We start from the raw sequence: 24,087 nt of genomic DNA, 5'->3' as shown, positions 1-24,087 counted from the left end.
CCGGTCGCGGTACGGGCGCGACACCGAGGGTTGCGATCCTGTTACTGGTCACGAAAAAAGACAAAAAGGAAAAAAAAAAAATTTACCAAATCCAGAATCCATTAAAGAAAGGACAGATATGTACCATATATGTAAACATTAAAAGTTCCTACAGGATAAAACCCACAATAAGTAAAGTCCAATTATAAGCCACAAACTCAGAAAAAATATTTTTAATTCCTATTGTAGACCAAGGGCTAACTGTTGTAATACACACAAAGCTCTCATATAAATACAAAGCCCTCAAGCATATCAAAAAAGATATTCACAGGAAACATAAATGGCTTTTATATATATGAAAAATGCTCTCCCTTTACTCATAATGAAAAAATGTAAATTAAAACTATAATGAGGACTAATTTTTCACCTATTAGATGGGCAAAGTTTAAACAATTCTTTTGATAACACACTGTACTGAACATGAATAGGGAAACTGCACTCTCAAAATGTTTTTGGGAGGATAAACTGGTATAATTTCTAAGGAGAGAATTTTATAAAATCTATGCAAATTACTACCACGCATACAATTTGAAGGTACAGCCATGTATATATGTCTGCAAAATTATGTATATACAAGGCTACCCACTATAGCACGGTTTAATTAGCAAAACATGGAAATGACCTTAATGTTCGTCAATAGAGGACTGTATCAATAAATTACACCCATGCATAAAATGGAGTTCATGCTACATCTAGATTTGTGCTAATATAGAAGCCACCAGCCACATGTGGCTGTGGAGCATCTTAAATGTGGATAGTCCTAATTGAGATGTGCTTTAAGTGTGAAATACACACCGGATTTTGAAGATTTGGTACAAAAAGGAATGTAAAATATCTCATTAATAATTTTTATATTGATTGCCTGTTAAAAATGATAATATTTTAGATATACTGTTTTAAGTAAAATATATTGCTAAATTAATTTCACCTGTTCCTTTCAACGTTTATTAACATATTTACTAGAAGGTATAAAAGTGCCCGTGTGACTTTCAAGTTTTACCGGACAGTGGTAGCTCCAGATGAAAAAAATAAAGTGAAAAAAGCAAGGTGCATAAGAATGTATAGTAGGGCTGGCCAGTTAGCTCAGTTGGTTAGAGCACAGCCTTATAATACTAAGGTCACAGGTTCGGATCCCCACACCAACCAGCTGCCAAAAAAAAAAAAAAAAAAAGTGCAGTATACTACCATTTGCTCTCTCCAAGTCTCACAGAGGATTGCTTGTGTATGCATAACCTATCATCTAGAATGATACGTGTGAGGCAGGAAGCAATGTTGGCTGCTCCTGGAGAGACAAACTGTAGCCAGGGAAGAGGACTGAAATTTGAATACTTTTGTAATTTTTTTTTTTTTTTCTTAAAAGATGACCGGTAAGGGGATCTTAACCCTTGGCTTGGGGTTGTCAGCACCACGCTCAGCCCATTGAGCTAACCGGCCATCCCTATATGGGATCCGAACCCGTGGCCTTGGTTTTATCAGCACCACACTCTCCCAAGTGAGCCACGGGCCGGCCCTAACTTTTGTAAAATTTTGAACTGAACTTTACAAGCATTTTGAATATTATTTGTAATTTATTTATATATTATTTAGGTATACAACATATATTGTTTACATATTATGTATACTATTTAGTAAAAATGTTTAACATAGAACAAAAATATAGTAAGACTAGAAAAATATGCATATGTATATGCACATAAAAAGATGAAAATGCGCAGAAAAAAACCAGCTGATAGGGACAGTGAGGGGAACATATTAGGGTCAGGAAATGAACTCTTTGGTTCTGTACTATATGAATCTTCTGTAGAGAGAGTTTAATTTGTGTTATTAAAAGGAAAAAACTAGATTAGAACAAAATATACTGAGATGTTCACAATAACTGTCTTTAGTAATGAAGTTATAGGTAATTTTTTCTTCTACTTCGCTTTCAAAATTTTCCTAATTATTCTATAAATAACATTCTTACTTTTGTAATGAAAGAGCCCACAAACCTTTTTGTAAAATTATCATTTCTTTTTCAAAAACACTTTTAAAAAGATTCTGTTAGCCTTTTAAAGAATTTTAAATTATCTTCGTTGCTTTTTAAAATGATAAGTAATACAGACTCCTTATAAATGTCAAACACAGAAAGGTACAATGTGGAAAGAAAAAGTATCTTGTACTTCTGTCTCCTTCTATGAGATAACCACTATTCTCTGGAACTTTAAAAATGCTGTACCAGCCAGCCGCCAAAAAATAAATAAATAAAAATACTGTATATCTATATTAAGAACTTAAAAATAATTTCAAATTAAGTGGCAGAGAACTGAAATATACTTCCTTTGTGCCAAGCAGAGTCCTAAATGCTTTTAATATATTGACTCATTGATTCTACCCAGCAACTCTCTGGGGTGGATGTTATGCTCCAGTAGCCACAGAGTCAGGGATCTGAGGGTTTAAATGATTTGCCTAAAGCCATACTCTAGTAAAGGGCAGGGTTGGCATTCAAATCCAAGTCCAAGAGACGGGCGGGCGAAACCACTGCCTCAGGCCACTGCCATCATGGTGGGTGGGGCGGGCGTGATTATGCTACTGGGACTTGAGTTCACTTCTGGCAGCTCCTCATCCAGTGCCCCTGGGAACAGGTGTTTGACAAAGGATTTTTGACTTTGGTGATAAGTGGAGAGCTCCTGATTGGGAGAGGAGAAAATGGTAATAGTAGATTTCAGGTATAAGGGATACTGGGGGGCATCTTAACTGTGGTCGCCAGGGGCAAGGCGATACACAGGAGAGGTGGGTGGAATTGGAAGCCTGGGGCAGAAGTAGCTAGCCACAGCACTCCAAAGGGTTAAAGCCAGGCAGGAAAGCCTCTGCGGGGAAGCGACAATCCCGAGGCCTTCACCTCCCCCACCAGCAGGGACTAGACAGGCGGATGGGACCGGTTCATCCTGGGATTATTTGAGGCCCCTGGGCCCCAGGTAAACTTTAGGGAGGGACCAAAATCCCAGGTATCGCACCCCCCACTTCCTGTGGAGCTCAGAAAGTTAGGTGCCCTGGGATAGGTCCCTTGGCCCCTGACAGATGCAGCTCTGGCCTGGGCGTACTCTGGGAAGGATAGGTGTGGAGCCCCAAGCCTGGGGGATGCTCAGAGGATGGTGGGGATGTAGCATGTGGGGAAAGTGTGGTATTTCTGGAAGCGAAGGGGGCCTGCACCAAGATGGGGGGCAGCGAGTGGTTCTCCAGCCTGCCTGGTTCTTCCTGTCTTGCAGGGTCAAGGTTGGGGGACCTGCCCCAGGAAGAGATGCATTTTGGGGGTTTAGAGAGCCCCAAAGTCTTTCTCTAACCAATCATCCATGGCCAGTTTCCAGGCTGCAGCTTTGCTCTCACCCCCCCTCCCCCCAAGCCTGGCCACAGACTTTTTCCCTCAGGCCTTTCTATCTAAACCTTCTCCTCCCCCCCATCCCCTCCCCCCAAACTCTTTGGAAATCTTTCAACTTTCTTTCAAGTTTTTCTTGGGCAGTTTGGGGTCTGTTTCAGAGCTGGGTCAGAGCGCTTTAACACCCCCAGCTGGGGAGAGTGGATGACAATAGCTGCTATCACTTTACCATTGGAAGTGACCCCCGAATTTGCACTTCTTTCATCTTGGGACCAGAGCACTTGAGGGTGGGCGATTTCCTGGGGGGAGTGGCTTAAGCCGCTTCCCCACCGGCCAGTTGGCTGTAGACGGTCCATGCTCAATGTTCCTCTACAGATATGAGACTGGTTTTGGAGTGAGAGTGGAGCTCAGCTGGGGACGCTGCCTGGGAAGGCCTTTCCCCACAGGGTGACTTAAATGTCCCAGGCTGGAAGGTGGAGAGAGAAGTGGACGCCCCCAGGGCTCTGGGCCACCCTCGAGGTCAGTAAACTAGGAAGTTTCCTCAAAACCAGGAAGGGTGGGTGCCTCCTACAGCTTGGAGGCCCCAGAGGAATGAGGGGTGGCCTTGGGACACTACAGGATCCAGGTCATGGAGTGACCCCGTGAAGATGCTGTGTGTGTGTGCAAGCTTGCATATGAGTGTGTGTGCGTGTGTGTGTGTGTGTAGAGGGAGGTGAGGCATTGTTTCAAGTTCTCTTTCTCCCCACCCCGCACAATGGTCGGGCTCGGCCCCTCCCCAGACTCCTGGCGCTCTCCAGGTTGGGTCCCTGTCTTTGTAGCGGCCAGCTCTCTCCTCTGCCACCCACTGCGTCCTGGCACCCCAGTGGTGGCGTGGGCTGTACTCCCCCTTCTCTCTGCCTTCCTGACACGTGGTCCAGTAGAGCAACTGAACTTGGGAACTCCTGGGGCTTGGTTGACTTGTTGGCCCCGGACCTACCCTGGTGACCCTAGTGGTGGGAAGTTTCCTTAGGAGGTGGCAGTAATCAGACTCGGCTGCCACTAGTCAGCCCTGGTGGCCACCCATGCCCGACTGGGCCTCCAGGCCACCGGGGAGGGAGCCAAGATGGCTGGCGCTCCCCCAGGCCCTGGTGGGGCACATCCTGGGCTGCCAGGCTGGTGTGGCCCAGGGTGCAGAGGTCAGGCCAGAGAGGCGTGGATCCAGGCCAGGTGAGAAGCCAGCTGTTCAGGGGAGAATCAAACCTCATAGCCCTCTTGAGGGCTGAGACCTGTGTGACCCACATGCTTTCTAGGCCTGGTTGACTATGGAGAGTGCAGGGCCTGCTTTGGGAGGGATAGGGAGAAAAGGCAGGTCCAAGAACACGGGATCCTTGGTGAGCTACACAGTCCAGAATGAAGCTGGTGGGTAAGGAGTTTGTTCTAGAGGCCAGAGGAAACTTGCCAGCATCACATCAGCAGATTTCTTGGCCCCTCCTTCCCCTGGTCTACCCAGAGCCCTGTCTCGCCCCTCCTAAAATGCAGGTGACGGAGGCCAGATTGGGCTCCAAGACCACCGCATCTGCTTGAAATAAGGAGACTAGGAGAGCAGGGAAGCTGGCCTTGGTGAAGGTGAGGCTTTGAGTGTCCGGCAGAGTTGTCTATGTCCATTCATTCACTCCTTGGCTCCAGATTCCTCCCAAGGTGCTAAGATACTGGCCGGATGCTTTCTGGATACCCAGTCTTTACCCCTCCTTTTCAACTTCAAGCCAGCAGAGCAGGGGAGCCTATATATTCTGAAGGGATCTTGCCTCCTTGGTATCATGTCTTTCCAGATTCCTTCCAAGAGTTGTGGTGCAGGGGAGGCCAGCTGGGCAAAGCCCATAGATTACGTCTCACTTTCTGCACTTCAGTCCTGAATGCACCTGGCAACCCTTCTCGTCTGCTTTGCATTGTACTTCCAGGAAAAGAGCCATTGCTAAAAACTGTTGCACCTGAACCCCATCATTAGTTGTCTACTTAAGGATGATAGGCTACCCTGTGTGGCCCCTGCCCTTTCCCCACTGCTCCATTCTCCAGTGGCCCAGCCTCACTTTGCATAGCTGGGGTTGGGGTAGATGGAGAGCTTCTGGGGAGCTGTGTTTTCTTAGAAGGCTTTTGAGGAAGCCAGAAGTGGGGTGTTAACTACTTACACCTCCTCTTACCTCTGTGGGGAAGAGGAAGGAATTAGATAGGGTGGAACTGGGTGGGACTAGGACAGGGAAGAGTAGATAGGGTGGGACAAGGTCGCGTGGGCGGGGTGGGGTCTGTGCAAGAGGAAGTGTGTATTCCTGGACATTGTGTTGGAAGATATCTGGACACTGCTGCTTGAATTCAGGCAAGTCAGTTTTACCTTTCTGGACCTCAGTTTCCTTATCTGTAAAATGGCTATGTTTGTTTCAAAGCTCCAAGGTTCTGTGTGTTTTGGATCCTTTGGATGATAATTTTGGGTGATGGAAGTATAGTGGCTAGAAGGGGTTCTTGAGTCAGACTGCTTAGGTTTGGTAGCTTTAGTAGCTATGTGGTCTTAGGAAAGTTACTTTTACCCCCCTGAGCCTCCCTTCCTCGGGGTGTGAACTAGGAATAGCCATCCTTGTGATGGTGCAGGTGTGGCGGAGTTAGAATTCACGTTCAGGGAAGGTGAAAACTGCATATAAACAAAATTACCTCTGAAAAGCCCACAGAAGCTCATCATCACTGGAGGGAACATCGTGCTCTGCTCAGGAAACAGGCTCATTGAGTGGAAGGGCATGAAGAATCACCCACACAATTTAAATTAATTGTTCTCTCATTTTTCCTGAGATTTTGGTTGAATTGCCTAAGTTGAATTGCACATAGTAAGCATTCAGTAAATGGGGACTATTTTCCTGATTTTGTTTGCAAAGTATCTAGCAGAGCATTCATATATATGCAAGCAGTATAACAGCATTCAACAAGTAACGTCATGCAAGAAAAACAAAACCAGCACCTTGTTTGTTGGGATGATTGTCTGCTAGCATGAAAAAGCTCTTCGTGTGTGCACAGTTTGATCTTAAGGGTTCAATTTTTTATCTCATGTGATTGCTCTCTTTACTAAGGACTGACAAGTTTATCTCCTGAGTCCAAAGAAAAGTCATAGTTTTTTTAAAAAAGTAAATATAAAGTTCGTAAAAGATGAACAAAGGCCCAATTGCAAGGTTAAATAATATGGTACCAGTAGAAATTTGGTGAGCGGTTATACCAGATTTGTCATAATATACACGTTTTAGAGAAGTCTACAGCCTAGAAATTTTATCAAAAGTTGATTCTGATTACCACTTTAAAAAAAGCTTTCCTTTATGATTATCAGGCAAAATTCTGGTGGGCATTCCTTTGATGCTTTTTTTTTTTTTTTTTTTTTTTTTTTGGCCATTACAGGGATTGAACCCTGGACCTTGGTACATCACTTTTAAGTGTATAGTTCGATGAGTTGAAAAGTGTATACACCCAAACACAATTTTATTTATTCTTTCATCTTAGCAGTTTTTAGTGAAAGTTGTATATAAGATTACTTTATTCTTACGTCTTTTCAATTATTTCTTCCTTATATTTCACTTTTCCTTTTCTACTTGGAGAGATTTGGTTTTCTGTTCAAAGGCTCTCTTTTTGGTCTTTGTAATAACCACCTAGCTGGGGCAAATGCCCACGTGAACAGTGTCCCATTAGCCCTTTCCTGCTGCACCCTTTCAGTGTAGATGACATATTTCTTCCTGTAAACCTGGACTACTTTGTCAATTTGCTGACCTGTATAGTATCCTTGCACCTCCTGAACTTCATTATCCTTTTGAATGGGCATGGCTTGTACGTCGTACTTCTGTCTCAGCTCTTTGGAAAGAGGGTAAGACATAATCTACCTGCGAATGTGGGAGGGTGCATTGAAATATCTTTTATGGTTCTTGCTTCGGGCAGAAGTCACAAAGGGATTGAACTTCGTTTTGGCTGCTGCTGCCTCTGCGATGGCTGCAAAAGTGAAGAGCCAAACACTATTTTAAATGCAAGGCTAATCTAAAGCAATTTATTGAACTCTGAGAACAAAGGTTTGAGAAACCAGAAAGAATAATCGTTTTCTTGCTCATTTAAAAACAGTGTCTATGAAGGAATACCACTCTGCTTCGCAAACGAATGCTAAAAACGTACCAGTAATTAGGATGATTGGTTTGTATTGAAAAGGTGACTGACAGTTTAAAAGGAGGAGATGAATCATAGACCCTAAGGAGCATCTGGTTTCAACTACTGGCTATGCCACTAACTTGTATGATTTTGGGCAAATTAGGCTAAACCTCAGTTTCCTCACCTGTAAATTGGTGATGATGGTAGTACCTACCTTAAAGTATTGCTGTCATGGGCCGAGCCCGCACTCAGGAGGGTGCAGCGCTGGGAGCGCAGCAGCGCTCCCGCCGCGGGTTCGGATCCTATATAGGGATGGCCGGTGTGCTCACTGGCTGAGCGCGGTGCGGCCGGTCTCAAAAATGACAAAAAAAAAAATTAAAAAGTGCATGGCAAATAGTAAGTGCTCAGTAAACCCTAGTTACTAGGTTTTTGCACAGTGAGTAGACTGTTGCTGCCCCTTTGAAAAGACTGTCTTTGTTTTAGGGCAGCAGTTCTTGGACTTTTTGGTCTCAGGACTCCCGTGTGCTCTTAGAAACTGAGGACCCTGAAGAGCTTTTGTTTATATAGGTTGTATTTATCAATGTATACTGTATTCAAAATTAGAACTGAGAAATTAAAAATTTATTTAAAAATAACAGACCTGTTACATAGTAACAAATAGTCATTTTTATGAAAAATAACTTTTTTGGGAACAAAAGTAGGGAGAGAAAAGTGCATTGTTATATATTTTTCAAATCTCTAATACCTAGTTTAATAGAAGATAGGTAGTTTCTCATATCTGTCTGTGTTCAATCTGTTTCGATACATTGTTTTGGTGGAAGCATAAGAGGAAAATCCAACTTCATCCAGATATGTAGATGGAAAAAGAGTGTTCTGTTAGATTTTTCAGTGAATTTTTTTGGATACTTCACCAAAACTCCATACGTAGTAGTTTCTCAAAGCTTAGTTATAACGTGGAATTTGAAACCATATCCATGAACTTTCTGTATCCTGTTATATTAAAATCCATTGGTTTCTTTTATATTTTGAATGGATGGTTTACAAAGCGCATGACTTCATAACATCACCTATTGGTTATTTGGGAAATATCGTTCATTGAGGAATGTAGATCTTTAATGTAAATGTTGACCGTTCCATTATACAGGATAAAAATTTTCATTTGTTAATGGCACCATTAATCTTATCAGAAAAGTCTTTAGGTATTGGGAAGCTATCAAGCTCATTGTAGTGGGTATATGTTTTCAAAAATTCTAATTTTCAAATGAAGCTAAGAATTTTTCATTGGCAGCAAATAGTTTTTCTTGAAGTGACAGGCTCGCCTCATTCATTTGAGAAAATGTCTGCCAAGTACACCGGATCGAAATGACCAATGTCTGTCAGTCTTTCTTTCATGTAAAAAGGGTATTCCATGCTAAACGCAGCTGATTCATCACACAACCCAGTCATTCAACTTGAGACATTCATCACACTTCAGTACGCAGCAGAAGTGCTCTGTGAGTGCTCCCCATCTGGTCACTCCCAATATTGAAGAGACTGTACTTAAGTATTGCGATTTAATAAAATTAGTCATCTTTATTGCTTCAAGGACGTTCTTGAGTGAAACTAGCCTTTTTTAAAAAAATTTGAGTACATGGTGGTGAAGAACATAATGACTTCTAATAATTTGGTGTCATTGCTTTGATTCGTGCTAAGTTTTATTCAAATGCTAATAGAACGAAAAAGGCAAATAATATCTCAGTGTTAAATTTTCTTAGTATTATTATGAAAATGGTTTAACTTCAGACTCACTGAAAAATTTTGAGAAGCCCAAGGGTCCATGGACCATACTTTGAGAATCACTGTTCTAGGGAAAGGCAGACCAATTCTGGCCGTATGTGATTGTAAGACTTTAACAAGTACGGAGATACAGCTTTTATACATGAATATACTACATACTATGTATAGTACTAGACAGTGTTACAGTATGGAGCAGTTAACACTCTATACTACTTTACCATGTGCCAGGCACTGTTGTAAGGATAGGTAGACTCGTGTGTGTATAAACCCATATCTCCCTCATTTACTTTCATTGTCTCATTTATGCCCACAGCAACCCTATAGGGTAGATATATTATTGTCCCCATTGACAGAAAAGCAACCAGAAGCATAGAGAGGTTAAGTGACTTGCCCAAGGTGACCAAGCTAATATCAGAGCCAGGATTCAGAGACTATGCTCTTCCTCATTACCACTGAGTAATTGAGCAAATGCCAGGAGGCAATTAGCTATTATCTGCTATGGGGGAATGGGAGCGGATGGGCATTACCTCTAGGGAGAAAGTGCAGGAGTGGACAGGGCACCCTTGCGGGTTGTCACCTGGGTACCTTGTCCTGACCTCTGCCCTTTCTCCTTGGCCCTGGCAGGATGACTTCTCGGGACCAGCTGGTGCAGCAGGTGCTGCGGGAGCTACAGGAGGCAGTGGAGTCCGAGGGCCTGGAGGGTCTTGTGAGTGCTGCCCTCGAGGCCAAGCAGGTCCTGTCTTCCTTCACCCTCCCCACCTGCCGGGAGAGGGGGCCCAGCCTCCAGGTGCTAGAGGTGGACTCGGTGGCCCTGAGCCTGTACCCAGAGGATGCCCCACCGAACATGTTGCCGCTGGTGTGCAAGGGCGAGGGCAGCCTGCTGTTTGAGGCGGCCAGCATGCTGCTGTGGGGGGACGTGGACCTCAGCCTGGAGCTGCGGGCACGCACCGTGGTAGAGATGCTGCTGCACAGACACTACTACCTGCAGGGCATGATCGACTCCAAAGTGATGCTGCAGGCTGTGCGCTACTCTCTGTGCTCTGAGGAGTCCCCTGAGATGACCAGCCTGCCGTCTGCCACGCTGGAGGCCATCTTCGATGCAGATGTCAAGGCCACCTGCTTTCCTAGCAGCTTCTCTAATGTATGGCACTTGTACGCCCTGGCCTCTGTCCTTCAGCACAACATCTATTCCATCTACCCCATGCGCAACCTCAAGATCCGGCCTTACTTTAACCGTGTCATCCGGCCCCGCCGCTGTGACCATATGCCTTCCACGCTGCACATCATGTGGGCTGGCCAGCCCCTCACCAGCCGCCTCTATCGCCACCAGTACTTTGCCCCTGTGGTGGGGCTGGAGGAGGTGGAGGCTGAAGATGCTCCAGGCCTGGCCCTGGCCCCTCTGCCATCGCCAGCCAAGACTCTGGAGCTGCTCAACCGGGAACCTGGGCTCAGCTACTCCCACCTCTGTGAGCGCTCCAGTGTCACCAAGAGCACCTTCTACCGCTGGCGGCGGCAATCCCAGGAGCACCGACAGAAGGTGGCTGCACGCTTCTCGGCCAAGCACTTCCTGCAGGACAGCTTCCACCGTGGGGGCGTTGTGCCACTGCAGCAGTTTCTCCAGAGGTTCCCCGAGATCTCCCGCTCCACCTACTACGCCTGGAAGCACGAGCTGCTGGGCTCTGGCCCCTGCCTGGCCCTGGCCCCCAAGGAGGTGCTGGCCATGGAGAAGCTGGAGAAGCTGCCAGAGGAGCAGGTTGCCAAGGGGCTGGGGTGCTCCCTGCAGGCGGCATCAAGCCCTGGAATGGTCTTAATGCAGCGGGCCAAGTTGTACCTAGAGCACTGCATCTCTCTGAACACACTGGTGCCCTATCGCTGCTTCAAACGTAGGTTCCCTGGCATCTCGCGGTCCACCTACTACAACTGGCGGCGAAAGGCCCTCCGAAGGAACCCCAGCTTCAAGCCCCCACCAGCCCTCTCAGCTGCTGGGGCTCCCCAGCCAGCGTCTGATGGGGAAGGGACCCTGCTCCCTTGGAAGGGTGAAGCCGGAGAGGGGGCAGGGAAAGCAACAGGCGGGGGGCCACCCGCCCCCCAGGAACTCCTGCCCCTGAGGATGCCTCTGTCCCGTTGGCAGAGGCGTCTGCGCAGGTCTGCCCGCAAGCAGGTGCTGAGTGGGCACCTCCCCTTTTGTCGCTTCCGCCTCCGCTACCCTAGCCTGTCACCTTCTACCTTTTGGGTCTGGAAGAGCCTTGCCCGGGGCTGGCCCAGAGGCCTGTCCAAACTCCAGATGGAGGCCCCCACTTTGGGCAAAGGGGGGCAGGAGGCCGAGGAGAAGAAGAAAGAAGCTGACAGGAATGGGACAGCTGTGATGGCCCCACCAGCGGGAGCCCTGCTGGAGGGGGCTTCTTCAGGAGAGAATCCAGTGGAGGCCCAGGAAGGGCCTTCCAGAGAGGGGGCCATGGCCCAGGGCCGCCCCCCCAGTGGGTCCCTGTTGAGCCACTCTGTGGTGGCGGCGGCAGGTGGCAGGGGCAGCCAGGTGCTGGTGATGGACATGATTGCCACCACGAAGTTCAAGGCCCAGGCCAAGCTGTTCCTGCAGAAACGCTTCCAGTCTAAGAGCTTCCCCTCCTACAAGGAGTTCAGCGCCCTCTTCCCCCTCACTGCCCGCTCCACCTACTACATGTGGAAGCGGGCCCTCTATGATGGCCTCACCCTGGTGGATGGCTGATGGGGGTGCCGAAGGGGCTGGGAGGGAGGGGGACCAGTTTGGAGAGGGCCAGGGGCCTGAGTTGCCCCCTGGCGTGGCCAGGATGCCCTTTGCTCTGGCTCCCACAATGTCTACCCTGAATCCAAGGACATATTTGTGTTACTTCCTGGCTCCCAGGCAGAGAGGGCCAGACATCAGCCATCTGGTCTGTAGAAAGCTGCAGGAGCAGAGATGTTCTCTTTGGTTGTTTGCTGGTCATATTTTTATTGTGTTTTAGTTTTTTGTTTTGATTTGAGTGGGTTGGCTGGGCCCCCTTGCTGGTGTTGGAAGCTGTATGTACATGGGGGGAACAGAGGGGGTTGGTTAGCTAGAGCTGCTTTCAGCTTTTTGGGGGACAAAGGGAGTATTGTAGTATGGCTCTCTGTCCCATTGGGCAGAATATAGGTCTTCAGTTTCTTTCGGGTGTTGGCACCCTCTTTACTCAAAGATGTTTCCCAAAGGAATATTAGAGTGGAATGTGGGGTGGGTCAGAGGCTTCTGCCTGGCATCCCCCAGGGAGAAGGACCAGACTCTGCATGACAGCAGCAGGATGTTTAGGAAGAACCGCTGAAGGCCCCTGAGATCACTGAGGGGCTGGCCTTCCCCTGCAAGGAGCAGGTGAGGGGAGGGTAGGCTGGCAGGAGGGGACACGGCCCAGTCTCTGTTTGCTGGTACTTGATGCATCTGCTGGGGACCTGGCTGGCTGTTGGGGACCAAAGCCTTTCTGCTGAGCTTCTCCTCAGAGCCTAAGCTGCATCTTCAGCGAGGGACCACAGAACAGCCAGGCAGGTGGGAGACCGAATTTGCATGGTCCAAGAGTGAAGTTGGAAAACCAAAGAAATAAAGTGATGTGTCCACAGCCCTTGGTCTCTGGTATTTGTTTTGCCAGCATGTGACCGTTCCCATGGGCCCCTTTGCTTTAAAAGGAGAGTGATAATTTGTCTCTCTCGATGGATGCTCAGGTCCAGGGCTTGGGGGATGGGCGGGGTTACTCTGGGGACTCTACTTCTTTTCCTTGGTGGTGGTGGTGGGTTTTTCCACATGTCCCTTCATCCTGCAGCACCGGGGTGCTGGGCAGTGGAAAATTCCCTGCCAACAAGGAAAACAGGGTGCACTGCGCTGGCTGGCCTTCCACTCCTCACCACCCTTCGTGAAAAGCCCCTTATTGTGCCTCATCGGCAGAGTCCAGTCCCCGCCGGTGGATGGGGCTGAAAGGTGAGGGCTGCATGGTGGTAGGGTGTCTCCAGAACCTGGGCTTGCTCCCCCCACACCCAAATTGTCTTCCCTTTTTCCCTTAGTCCACATCCCTCCCCAGCACGCCCTCACCTTGCCTCACCTGCTGATGGAAACTCTGCCCTTTTTTTTCTTGGTGTCTGGTAGGGGGATCCAAGCCCATGACTTCGGTGTTACCAGAACCATGCTCTCCCAGGTGAGCTAAACGGCCATCCCAGGGACTCTGAATTGGATCTAGATGTGACCTTGGGTGCCCCTCCCGCTGGGGGTCAGGCCATGGTTGCCTGGAAAGACACCTCCCCTTGATGGGAGAAATCTGACACACCTAGGTGTGTTCAGAGGCCGGGCCAGCACCCAGGGCCAAATCTGCAACAAGCTTTTTTTTTTTTTTTTTTTAAAGATGACCGGTAAGGGGATCTTAACCCTTGACTTGGTGTTGTCAGCACCACGCTCAGCCAGTGAGCAAACCGGCCATCCCTATATGGGATCTGAACCCGTGGCCTTGGCGTTATCAGAACCACACTCACCCGAGTGAGCCACGGGCCGGCCCTGCAACAGGCTTTCTAATTAGTCCTTGCAAAGCACTCAGGTGGCCTAGGGCCTGTCACTGATGAGGGAATTGGGCCTCAGTGTGGATAATTTGCATGCTTCTGTCTGGTGGCACTGAGCTTTCTGCCCAGGCCTGTTGGGGTGAAGCATCACTGGGGGAGAAGTTCTCTTAGGCCCTTCCTCCTCCCGTCCAGGTTTCCCACAGTGGCTGTTATCTTTGTGGTCTTGGGGAGTCATTCTTGGTTCTGCCCTTTTCCTGACTAGCTTACACCACTGTATTCCCAGCAGGTAGATTAGTTCCTGCTCATAGTAGGTGCTAAAGTTTGTTGAAAGAAGGAATGAATGAAACGGGGCCTCTACCCCTTTCCTGCTGTTATCCTTTGGGATTTGGTTTATCAAACATAATCAACCCTACTTGAATATTTCTCATAGACCATTTTTCCTCCATCCCCATAGCCACCCCCTAATCTATGCTGGCCTCTGCTCTCTCTCATCGTTGATACTGGAATGGTTTTCAAATGGACTCTGCCTCCACTCAATCAATCCTATTCCATCCTCTTGACAAAGGCCAGAATGATCTTATTAAACCTAAATTTGACTTCTTTTTTTGGTGGCCGGTGGTATGGGGACCTGAACCCTTGACCGTAGTGTTATAACACTACACTCTAAATTTGACTTACTGCTGGATTTCCCATTGCCCTTACTGTCCACCTCAATCCAAACTCTAATGAGGCCCATCTGAGTCTGGCCCCCACCTACCTCTCTGGCTTATTTCTCCCTAGTGGCCCCTCATGTTGTACCCCCCCCCCCAGACTTTTTCCCCTACCTGTTTCCCCCCTCCCATAGCGCTAACCACGTGGCATTGTTGATGCTTGTCTGTCTCATGCTCTGAACTGAACTCTGGGGTCTTTGCTGAAGCCCCAGCACAGATGTAACCACTTAACATTTGGTGAAGGGTTTGGACCTGGGCTTTCTATCTGGCCTGCAATAGCCACCTATGGCCAGCAGATGGCAATCTGGTGCAGCAAGAGGCACCAGCTCGGTTCCCAGTAGGCACAGCCCTATCTGGTTTCCAACTCCCAGCCTTACACTCCCCTTACTGCTTTGGTCAGAGGGTGGCACCAACTGCCCTCCCGAGAACTAGTCTGGTTGGGGCTCTGGATTCTCTTGTTTGCTCTCTGCACTCGGAACCAGAGCAGGTGTGCTGATGCCTGGAACAGTGTCTCACAGTAGGGTCTAGAAACCACCTGGATCACAGTCCCTGGGGGAGCTTGTTAGGAGTGAGGGGTCCAGGGCCCCACCGGGACCTGCTGATTCCAACCTTAGACATTGGAGAGGCAGTATATGTGCACGGGTGGATCACTTAACCTCGCTGTGCCTCACTTTTTTCTGTCTGTAAGATGGGGATTACTGTAATGCCTATAGCATAGTACCCTACACATAGGAGTGCTAGATGAGCATTTGCTATTGGTCTAATTCCTGTTTTCTAGGAGAAAGCTGACTCTTACTCAAGGCTACCCTCTAAATTGACATCCTGTCCCAAGACTGAACGGTCCTTTTGTCAGAGGCCAGTACTGAGCCCTAAACCCACAGGCAGAAATTTTAGCTTCTGTTGGAAAAAAATTAAGATAAAAATGATATGTCAATATTTGTTCTGAAAAAGGTTTTATAACTATGGTTAAATTACTCTTGTGTATTAGACTGGTGTTATAACTCCAAGGTCAAGGGTTAGGATCCCTGCATGAGCCAGCCAAAAAAAAAAAAAAAAGTCTTCTTGTGTAGAAAAGCTATTTCCTTTATAATCTACTTAGAAAGACAGGAATACGTAAGCTGTTACCATATTTGCTAAGAAAACTTCAGGCTGATTTTGAGGCAACATTCGTTGAAGTTTTTTGTATTTTTTGCACCACTTTCTGTTTTGGATGCAGATAGAGAAAGAAATTCCAGTGAAATGAACAATGTGTGAATAAGGGAAGAAAACAATGTGTGAGGTTGACTTTATTTCTTCTTCCAGCATTCTGTGCAGTTGTAAAGTAACAAATGGCTTAAAAAAATTTAAATATAAAAGCTTTACCCTAAAAAACATCAGGTGAAACATGAATAATTAAATTTTTTCCCTCTTATCTCTATATTTAGTACCCTGGAGGAAGGGGCCCTGTGTTTTGGTGGAGATCATCTCCTCTACCATGACACATGAGGCTGTTCCTCAGATATGCCTCTGGAATCCAGGTGTCAGCGCACAGCTGTGGCTCTTGGACCCTGAGCATTTACTTCCTGTCCCTGCTGCCCCTCCTGGATGTCCCACCACTGCCTTGGTCTCACCAACCGCCAATCTGGGATCATTCCCCCATTTCCCAGTAACTTACCCTTCTCTGAGAGTATTTCACCCTCGTTTTAGCAGCATCAAGTTATCAGCTGAACTGGTCAGAAAACTGAGAGTCATCCTGGAATGTTCTCTCCCACATCTCCATCCTGGCAGGACCCTGGGAACGTTGCAGCTTCACGAGGTTACACACTGCTGGGTTGTCACAGGGAAGAGAACTTCACTGGTCCAGTCTATCCCCATCCTTTCCCCTGGGCACAGCTCTTACACCAGGTCACCCCCGTGGCCACTGGCCAGTCCAAATTTGGTCCAGCTGTGTGTGGCTGAGGTGCTGGGTCAGCCTTGCTCATAAAGGGATCTGGCAGATGTAATAGGCTTCTATCCAGCAACCTCTCATAGGCTGAGCCCTGTGCTGTAAGCGGAGGAGACAGAGCCATTTGTCCTTGACTTGTCCTCGCAAAGGCCTCAGTTTACAGGCAGCTGTGGTGTGACAACATGATAGAGGCTTCCGTATGGAATGCACAAAACAGTGCAGTGGGATCGCGAGAAGCACACGCTGGCTTTGTCTGGCTCTCCATGGCTCATCCTGAGCACCTCCCAGCTTGTAGCTGCTCAGGGCCAGCTCTCCTCTGAGAAGCGTGGCTGCCTGGGCGTCTCTGGGAAATGCCTCGATTGCCCCTCAGGTGACACTGGTCACTGGTTGTAAAAGACTCATCCTGGTTTGGTGGCTATCACAGGAGGATGGGAAACTGGGGGTTGGGCCCTGACCCCAGACAGTTGTTAGGAGGGGGCTGGGTGGCCCAGAAACAAAACTGGGAGTGCTGTGGGGGGCCTGTCCCAGCTGGGGCGCTCCTACCCACTTTCACTGGCCTGCCTTCCCACAGGAACCCTAGGGTGATTTCCTCTTCCCAGTCCTGGCTAGTGACACCCACGGTACCTGGAGGGTGTCACTAGCAGGTTTTTAAATGTTCCCATTGCTGGTTTATCTCATGGAAGAGGAGGAGGAACGCTTTTAGGGAGATGAGAGGCAGGCGAAAGTAGGTTTAATGGTATAAAAAATTTTTTCATGGAAAATGACTTTGAAAATAGCATGAAATCCGCTTAACTCTAGCAACTCCTCCCTGCCAGGCAGAGAGTGCTGGGGGGACCGAGATAGGAGGGCAGCCAGGAGCAGACTGGGCAGGCGGCTGCTCACTGATCACCCTCTGCCTGGGGAGGCCACTGGGATGGCAGAGGGCCAAAGGCCACAGCGGGTCCTCCCTGGTGCCTCATCCCCGTTTCCCATTGTAGCCCCGGGGTCCAGGAGGAGGGAAAGCACCGGCTGTGGGGGGTCAGGGAGGTACTCAGAGAGCACCCAGCTCTGGCTGGCTTTGGGTTCCCTTCCCCGCTCCCCAGCCCAGCCTGGCTGAGACAGGTGCCTCTGCAGCTTCCAGGCTTATGGGTATTGGAAGCCAGTCAAGCTCAGTTTCTAAGCTCCCTGACTTTGGACAGCATTGCCTAGTGTCACTTAAGTCTGAATTGAGGCACAACAAGGGGGCATCCCCATGCACATATGAGCCCTTCTAACCTGTTCTTCAAGCTGCAACCAGGAGGACATCTTTGAAACACAAAGCTAAACAATTCCCTTGCTTAAAATCCTTCAATGCCACCCCTTATTTCTTAGGAAAAAGATCAAAATAATAACTTTATGGTGGAGAAACATGACAGAAACCAATGAAGCCAAGCAATCGAGATTAACACCAGCAATAAGACATATAATTTATTCCTGTCAGAAATTTATAACCTTGATCTAATCCTGAAAAAACACCAGACAAGATAAAATTGGGAGACATTCTGCATCATCACTGACCAGTACTGTTCAAAAGTGTCAAGGTCATGAAAGATAAAACCGAGGAACTGGTGCAGATTGGGGGAGACTAAGGACACTAGACAACTAAATGCAGTGTGGACCCTGGATTGTATCCTGGAGCAGAGAAAAGACATTAGGGGGAAAATAATGAAATTGGAGTAAGCACTGTAGTTTACTGTTATTTTCCTGATTATGATCATTTTACTATACTTATGTGAGTTGTTAACATTAGGGGAAGTTGGGTAAAGGGTACATGGGAATTCTCTGTACTATTTTGCACCTTTTCTATAACCTTAAAATGACTTCAAAATAGCTGGCCAGTTAGCTCAGTTGGTTAGAATGTGGTGCTGACAGCACCAAGGTTCAGGGTTCGATTCCTATACTGGCCAGCTGCCAAAAAAAAAAAAAAAAAAAGGGGCCGAGCCCGTGGCACACTCGGGAGAGTGCAGCACTGGGAGTGCAGCAGCGCTCCCACCGCGGGTTCGGATCCTATATAGGGATGACCGGTGCGCTCACAGCTCTCACTGGCTGAGCGCGGTGCGGCCGGTCTCAAAAAGGACAAAAAAAAAAAAAAAATGTTGGAAGAAGCAAAATGTCCTAATGGAAGTTTCTTCCAAGAAATATTGAGTCTTGCTTAAAATACACCTCTTTTAAACATTCAAAGATGATGTTCAAATGTCAAAGAATATTACTGGTCTATTCTATCTAACGTGGCCAGCTAAAGATGTCATAGTCTATATTAAATAAATAGAAAATAAACAACAAATGAAACAGCAAGTCAACCTATCAAAAATATATTGATGCTTAGGTCCTACCCCCAAAATTCTGATCATCAATCTGGGGTATGTCTGGGAATCAGAATTTTTAAAACTTCCCTAGGTGGTCTTATTGTGCAGCCAGGATTGAGAACCACTGCTCTAAGGCCAATATTTTGGCTTAGTTGCAGGGCCCAACACAGTCCCTGGCACATTGTAGGTGCTTAAGAAATACAACAAATGTTAGTTGAATGAACAGTCAAACAATCCAATGAGAGGATCGATATAAATGTGCCACAATCTATGTATAGCTTCATTAATAATGATTATGCTAATGATATAAAAAAATTAAAATAAAATCAGCATCACTAGTGTTAAACTCAGTTTTGGGATGGGAAGGGAGGTGAAAAGAGAGGTCCCAGGGACAAAAAGTAGGTAAACTGGATGAAAGATGGGGACATAAGAGGCAATAAGGCTCGTTTTCTGGTTAGATGCAAGTCGACTGTGCTCTGCCTCCCTGGATCCCTAGAGCTAGGGGTGGAGAGGTGCGTGAGGTGCCATGGGAAGCCCTAGCAAGCCTTGTGATGAAGGAAGTGTTGATAGGGAACAGAGCAAGAGGAGGGGCTGGCTTCCTGCAGCCTTGTGATCGTTATGCTTGGAGGGGGAGTCAAAGTCCCACTCCCTTCTGTCCTCCTGGAGGGCACTAAGCTTGGTGGAACTCAAAGAGCCTGGTGCAGACCCTGCTCTATAGAGGACTGATCAATTGTATGGCTTTAGGCAGTCATTTCGGCTCTCTGGTACTCAATTTTCCCATTCATGAACTGGGGGCAATCATGACTGCCCTGCTTTCCTAAAGAATTATTGAAAAGACCACAGAGAAGAACTTGTGAGAACATCTTTCAGGGTCTGGAAAGCCCTTGACAGTCACTTTGTCCTCAAGACCCTTCCCCATCCCCACCCTAAACTTCTGAGCCCAGATTAAACCCTCTCCCCTCAGGGCCTCAGCATCTGGCCATGTTGTAATGGAGGCTTAGGCATTGTCTTTCTAGACACTCCCAAAGCCTGACCCACAACCTTGTTGAGAGCAAGAGTGAAAAGAAAGCAGTTGTTTGATCCACCTTGTTAGTGTCCAGCATAGTGGGGATCAGAGAGTTGAGGCTTAGACAAAGCTGCTTCTGGCATCCAAGCTTCCAGAAGAGCCGGGCCAGGGTGGGAAGAGCTTGAGTGGAGTCAAGGGAGAGTGAAGGATGGGTTGGTAGTGTAGGCACTTTGGAGGCCATTTCCCAAACTCTTTCAGATAAAATGCAGAACATCCAGTTAAATTTATTTATTTATTTAAAACTTCTTTTAAAAAGTACATCCAGGGGGCTGGCTTGTGGCTCACTTGGGAGAGCATGGTGCTGATAACACCAAGGTCAAGGAGACAGATCCCCGTAACGGCCAGCCACCAAAAAAAAACAAAAAACAAAACAAAAGTACATCCAGCTAAATTTAAATTTCAGATAAACAATAAATAAATTTTTAGTATAAATATGCACCATATACTGCATGGGTGTCCTGTATTTAATTTGCTAAATTTGGCAATCCTACCATTGTTATCCAGCAATGTACTAAAAGTCCTACCTAGAGCAACTGGGCAAGAAAAAGAAATCAAAATGCACTCAAATTGGAAAGGAAAGATAAAACTATCTCTATTTGCAGATGACATGACATATATAGAAAATGTCAAAGAATACACAAAAAACTCTACTACAGCTAATAAACAAATTCAGGAAAGTTGTAGAGTACAAGATCAATACAGAAAAATCAGTTGCATTTCCATATAACAGCAATGAACAATCTGAAAAGGAAATTAAGAAGACAATTTTATTTACAATAGCATCCAAAAGATAAAATACCTGGCAGTAAATTTAAACAAGGAGTGAAAGACTTGCACCCTGAAAACTATAAAATTTTGCTGAAAGAAATTAAAGAAGACCTAAATAAATGGAAAGACATTCCATCCATGTTCATGAATTAGAAGACTCAAGATGGCAATATTCCCCAAAGTGATTTACAAATTCAATTCAATTTCTAGGAAAATCCCAATGGTCTTTTTTTTTTTTTTTTTTCCAGAAATGGAAAAGCTTATCTTCAAATTCTTGTAAAATTTCAAGGGGCCCTAAATAGCCAAAACAATACTGAAAAAGAAAAACAACATTGGAGAGAGAACTCACACTTCCAATTTCAAAACTTACTACAAAACTATAGTAATCAAAACAATGTGGGGGAAAAAAGGGGGGTGGGGTGGGGCTGGCTGGTTACCTCAGTTGGTTAGAGTGTGGTGCTGATAACACCAACACCAGGGGTTCAGATGCCCATACCAGCCAAAAAAAAGAATCCCCCCAAAACAATGATGTGGTACTGTGAAAAAGATATGGAGACCAATGAAATAGAACTGAGATTCCAGAAATAAACCCAACATATCTATGACCAATAGGTTTTTAACAAGGATGCCAAAACTATTCAAAGAGGAAAGAATAGACTTTTTGACAAATGATATTGGTACAACTGGACAACCACATGCGAAAGAATCGAACCGGGCTCCTACCTCACTCCATATACAAACACTAACTCAAAAAAGACCAACAACCTAAATATAAGAGCTAAAACTATAAAACTATTAGAAGAAAACATAGAGGTACGTCTTTATGGTCTTAGATTTGGCAATGGATTCTTAGATTTGACACAAAAAGCATGAGCAACAAAACAAAAAATAGATACATCGGACTTCATAAAAATTAAAAATTTTTGTGCATCAAAAAACATTATCAAGAGGGTGCAAAGACAAACTACAAATGGGAGAAAATATCTGCAGATCACGTATCTGATAAGAGCTTAATATCCAGAATATATAAAGAACTCTTAAAAGGCAAAAAACTGAATTAAAAAATGGATATATAGGGCTGGCCCGGTGGCGCACTGGAGAGTGCGCCGCTTGGGAGCGTGGTGGCGCTCCCGCCGAGGGTTCGGATCCCATGTGGAGACCGGTTCCCACTCACTGGCTGAGCGCAGTGCGGGCGCAACACCGAGGGTTGCGATCCCGTTACCAGTCAGTAAAAAAGACAAAAAGGAAAAAAAATGGATATATGAATAGACATTTCTTCAAAGAAGAGATACAAATGAGCAATAAGCACATGAAAACATGTTTAGCATCAATGGTGATTAATGAAATGCAAATCGAAACTGCAATGAGATACCACCATGCCTACTGGGATGGCTATAATAAAAATGTTTTCAGTAAAAAACAGGTGTTGTTAAGGATGTGGAGAAATTGGAACCTTCATACATGGCTAGTACGAATGTAAATTGGAATTTTACTGTGGAATACAGTTGGGTAGTTCCTCAAAAAATTAACAAGGAAATTTTACCACATGGCCCAGAATTACCAAATGGCCCAGAAATTCCACTCCTAGCTATGTATCCCAAAGAATCAAAAACAGATACTCAAACAAATACTTGTATATGAGTGTTCATAGCAGCATTAATCACAATAGCCAAAAGATGAAACAACCCAAGTGTCCATCATCAGATGAATGGGTAAACAAAATGCAGTATATCTATACAATGAAGTATCATTCAGCCATAAAAAGGAATGAAATTCTGATACGTGCTAAAACCTGGATGAATCTTGAAGACATTATGCTGAATAATATTTAACTTAGCCAGACACAAAAAGACAAATACCGTATGATTCCATTTATATGAGGTATCTAGAATAGGCAAATGCTTAGAGGCAGAAGGTGGATTAGGGAAGACCTCATCAAGATGATGGAATAGATGGTCCCCAGCACCACTCTCTCCCACAACTGATCAATTTACAGCTATTAAAAAGCATACACTGCTAACCTGGGTGAGCTGGAGCTTTGGAGAAAAGGAAGAGAGACCCACAGTGTTTAGTAAGGTGGGAGAAGCCATGATTAGAGAAAGAAGGGACTGTTCCGACCACTTTGAGCCCAGCTACTTCAGGGCTGGCCCCGGTCAGCAGGAGCTGGCAAAGCTATGCTCTTTGCGTAAAGTTGCTTGAGGTCTGCAGGGGAGAAGAGGGCCCTGGAGTGCACCATACCAGCCTTCAGGACAGTGAGACAGCTGACAGGGTTCTCGTGGACCCACATAGGAGTGAGGGGCTGTGGCCAACCAAAAATAGGAGCCACTCAGAGGCTGATGGATTATCAAGAGGGACCCGCACGTAGCCTGCCCCATGGGAAGTGTTGGAGTGCAAGGGGGAGCAGTTGATCTGCGTTCTGATTGGCACAGGCCCACTCAGTGGATACTGGTCAGAGAGACAGAACTGCAGGGGGTGCAGTTTGCTGGAAAGACTCAGTCCCAGGCCAGAATTTCCACACAGCCAAGGTGTATTTGACCTCACAAGACTGGTAAGTGATTAAAAGGTCAACAATTAAAGTCTGAGCTGCACAAAAAGCCTTCCCCAGAGAATCAGCAACAAAGCAGCAATTTAGCTCAACCACAGGGTTCAAATGCTCATCCTCACAGGAAGTTTCCTCATTTTGGAATTAAGCAAAGGACCACAGATTAGTTCTAGTGCAGAGTTTAAATGGTAGTGGTAGATAATAATTCAACACAGAACTGAAAGAAAAAAACCCCCACAGATCAGAGACAAAGCTCTGATATTAATCATTAAACATTTGCCACCACCAAAGAACACTTATAAAACCTAGAAGAGATAGTAGTCTTCTCAGATGCCCAGGCATCAATGTAAAGACACATAGATTGAGAAAGAACAGAGAACTAGGACATCATCAAAGGAAACAAACCAACCACCAAACCAAGCAATGGACCCCGAGGAACAGCAGATCTATGAAATGTCTGATAGAGAATTCAGAATAACTCTCCTAAGGATGTTCAGGGAGTTACAAGAAAATACAGACAGAAAGTTAAATGAAACATGGAAAACAATCCAGGAGCAGAGAGAAACTTGACAAAGGAATCAATTTTTTTAAAAAAGTAGAAATTCAAGAAACAAAGAATATATTGTCTGAACTGAAAAACTTGATAGAAAGCTCCTATAGCAGACCTAATCGAACTCGGGAAAGAATCAGCAAGCTCGAAGATAAAACATATGAATCAAACTAGAGGAGCAAAAAGAAAAAAGAATAAGAAAAAATGAAACAGAAATACAGCAGATACGGGACTCCCTCAAGAGAAATAACCTCTGCATAATTAGCTTACCTGAAGAAGAAGAAAGAGATGTAGAAAGCCCGTTCAAGGGAATAATGGGCGAAAATTTCCCAAGTATGCAGAAAGGTGACAGCATCCAGGTACAGGAAG

At 46.1% G+C, this 24,087-nt stretch overlaps 1 protein-coding gene and 1 pseudogene across 1 annotated transcript; one reads left to right on the top strand and one right to left on the bottom strand.

Moving 5' to 3' along the window:
* Positions 1-3,751: 3,751 nt before the first annotated feature.
* VRTN (vertebrae development associated) lies at positions 3,752-12,909 on the top strand. Its single transcript, XM_008567520.1, has 2 exons — positions 3,752-3,910; positions 9,932-12,909. Exon 2 carries the CDS (start codon positions 9,933-9,935, stop codon positions 12,030-12,032), a length of 2,100 nt encoding a protein of 699 aa, XP_008565742.1. The 5' UTR covers positions 3,752-3,910; position 9,932; the 3' UTR covers positions 12,033-12,909.
* On the bottom strand, positions 6,941-9,356 carry LOC103586291 (annotated as a pseudogene).
* Positions 12,910-24,087: the final 11,178 nt, after the last annotated feature.

Source organism: Galeopterus variegatus, unplaced genomic scaffold, assembly GCF_000696425.1.
Source record: "Galeopterus variegatus unplaced genomic scaffold, G_variegatus-3.0.2 Scaffold325, whole genome shotgun sequence".
Classification (NCBI taxonomy): Eukaryota; Metazoa; Chordata; class Mammalia; order Dermoptera; family Cynocephalidae; genus Galeopterus; species Galeopterus variegatus.
This window is presented reverse-complemented; position numbering and strand designations above follow the sequence as displayed.

Excerpts from the sequence above, each read along its gene's own strand:
- VRTN (XM_008567520.1), top strand. The coding sequence starts at position 9,933 with ATGACTTCTCGGGACCAGCTGGTGCAGCAGGTGCTGCGGGAGCTACAG.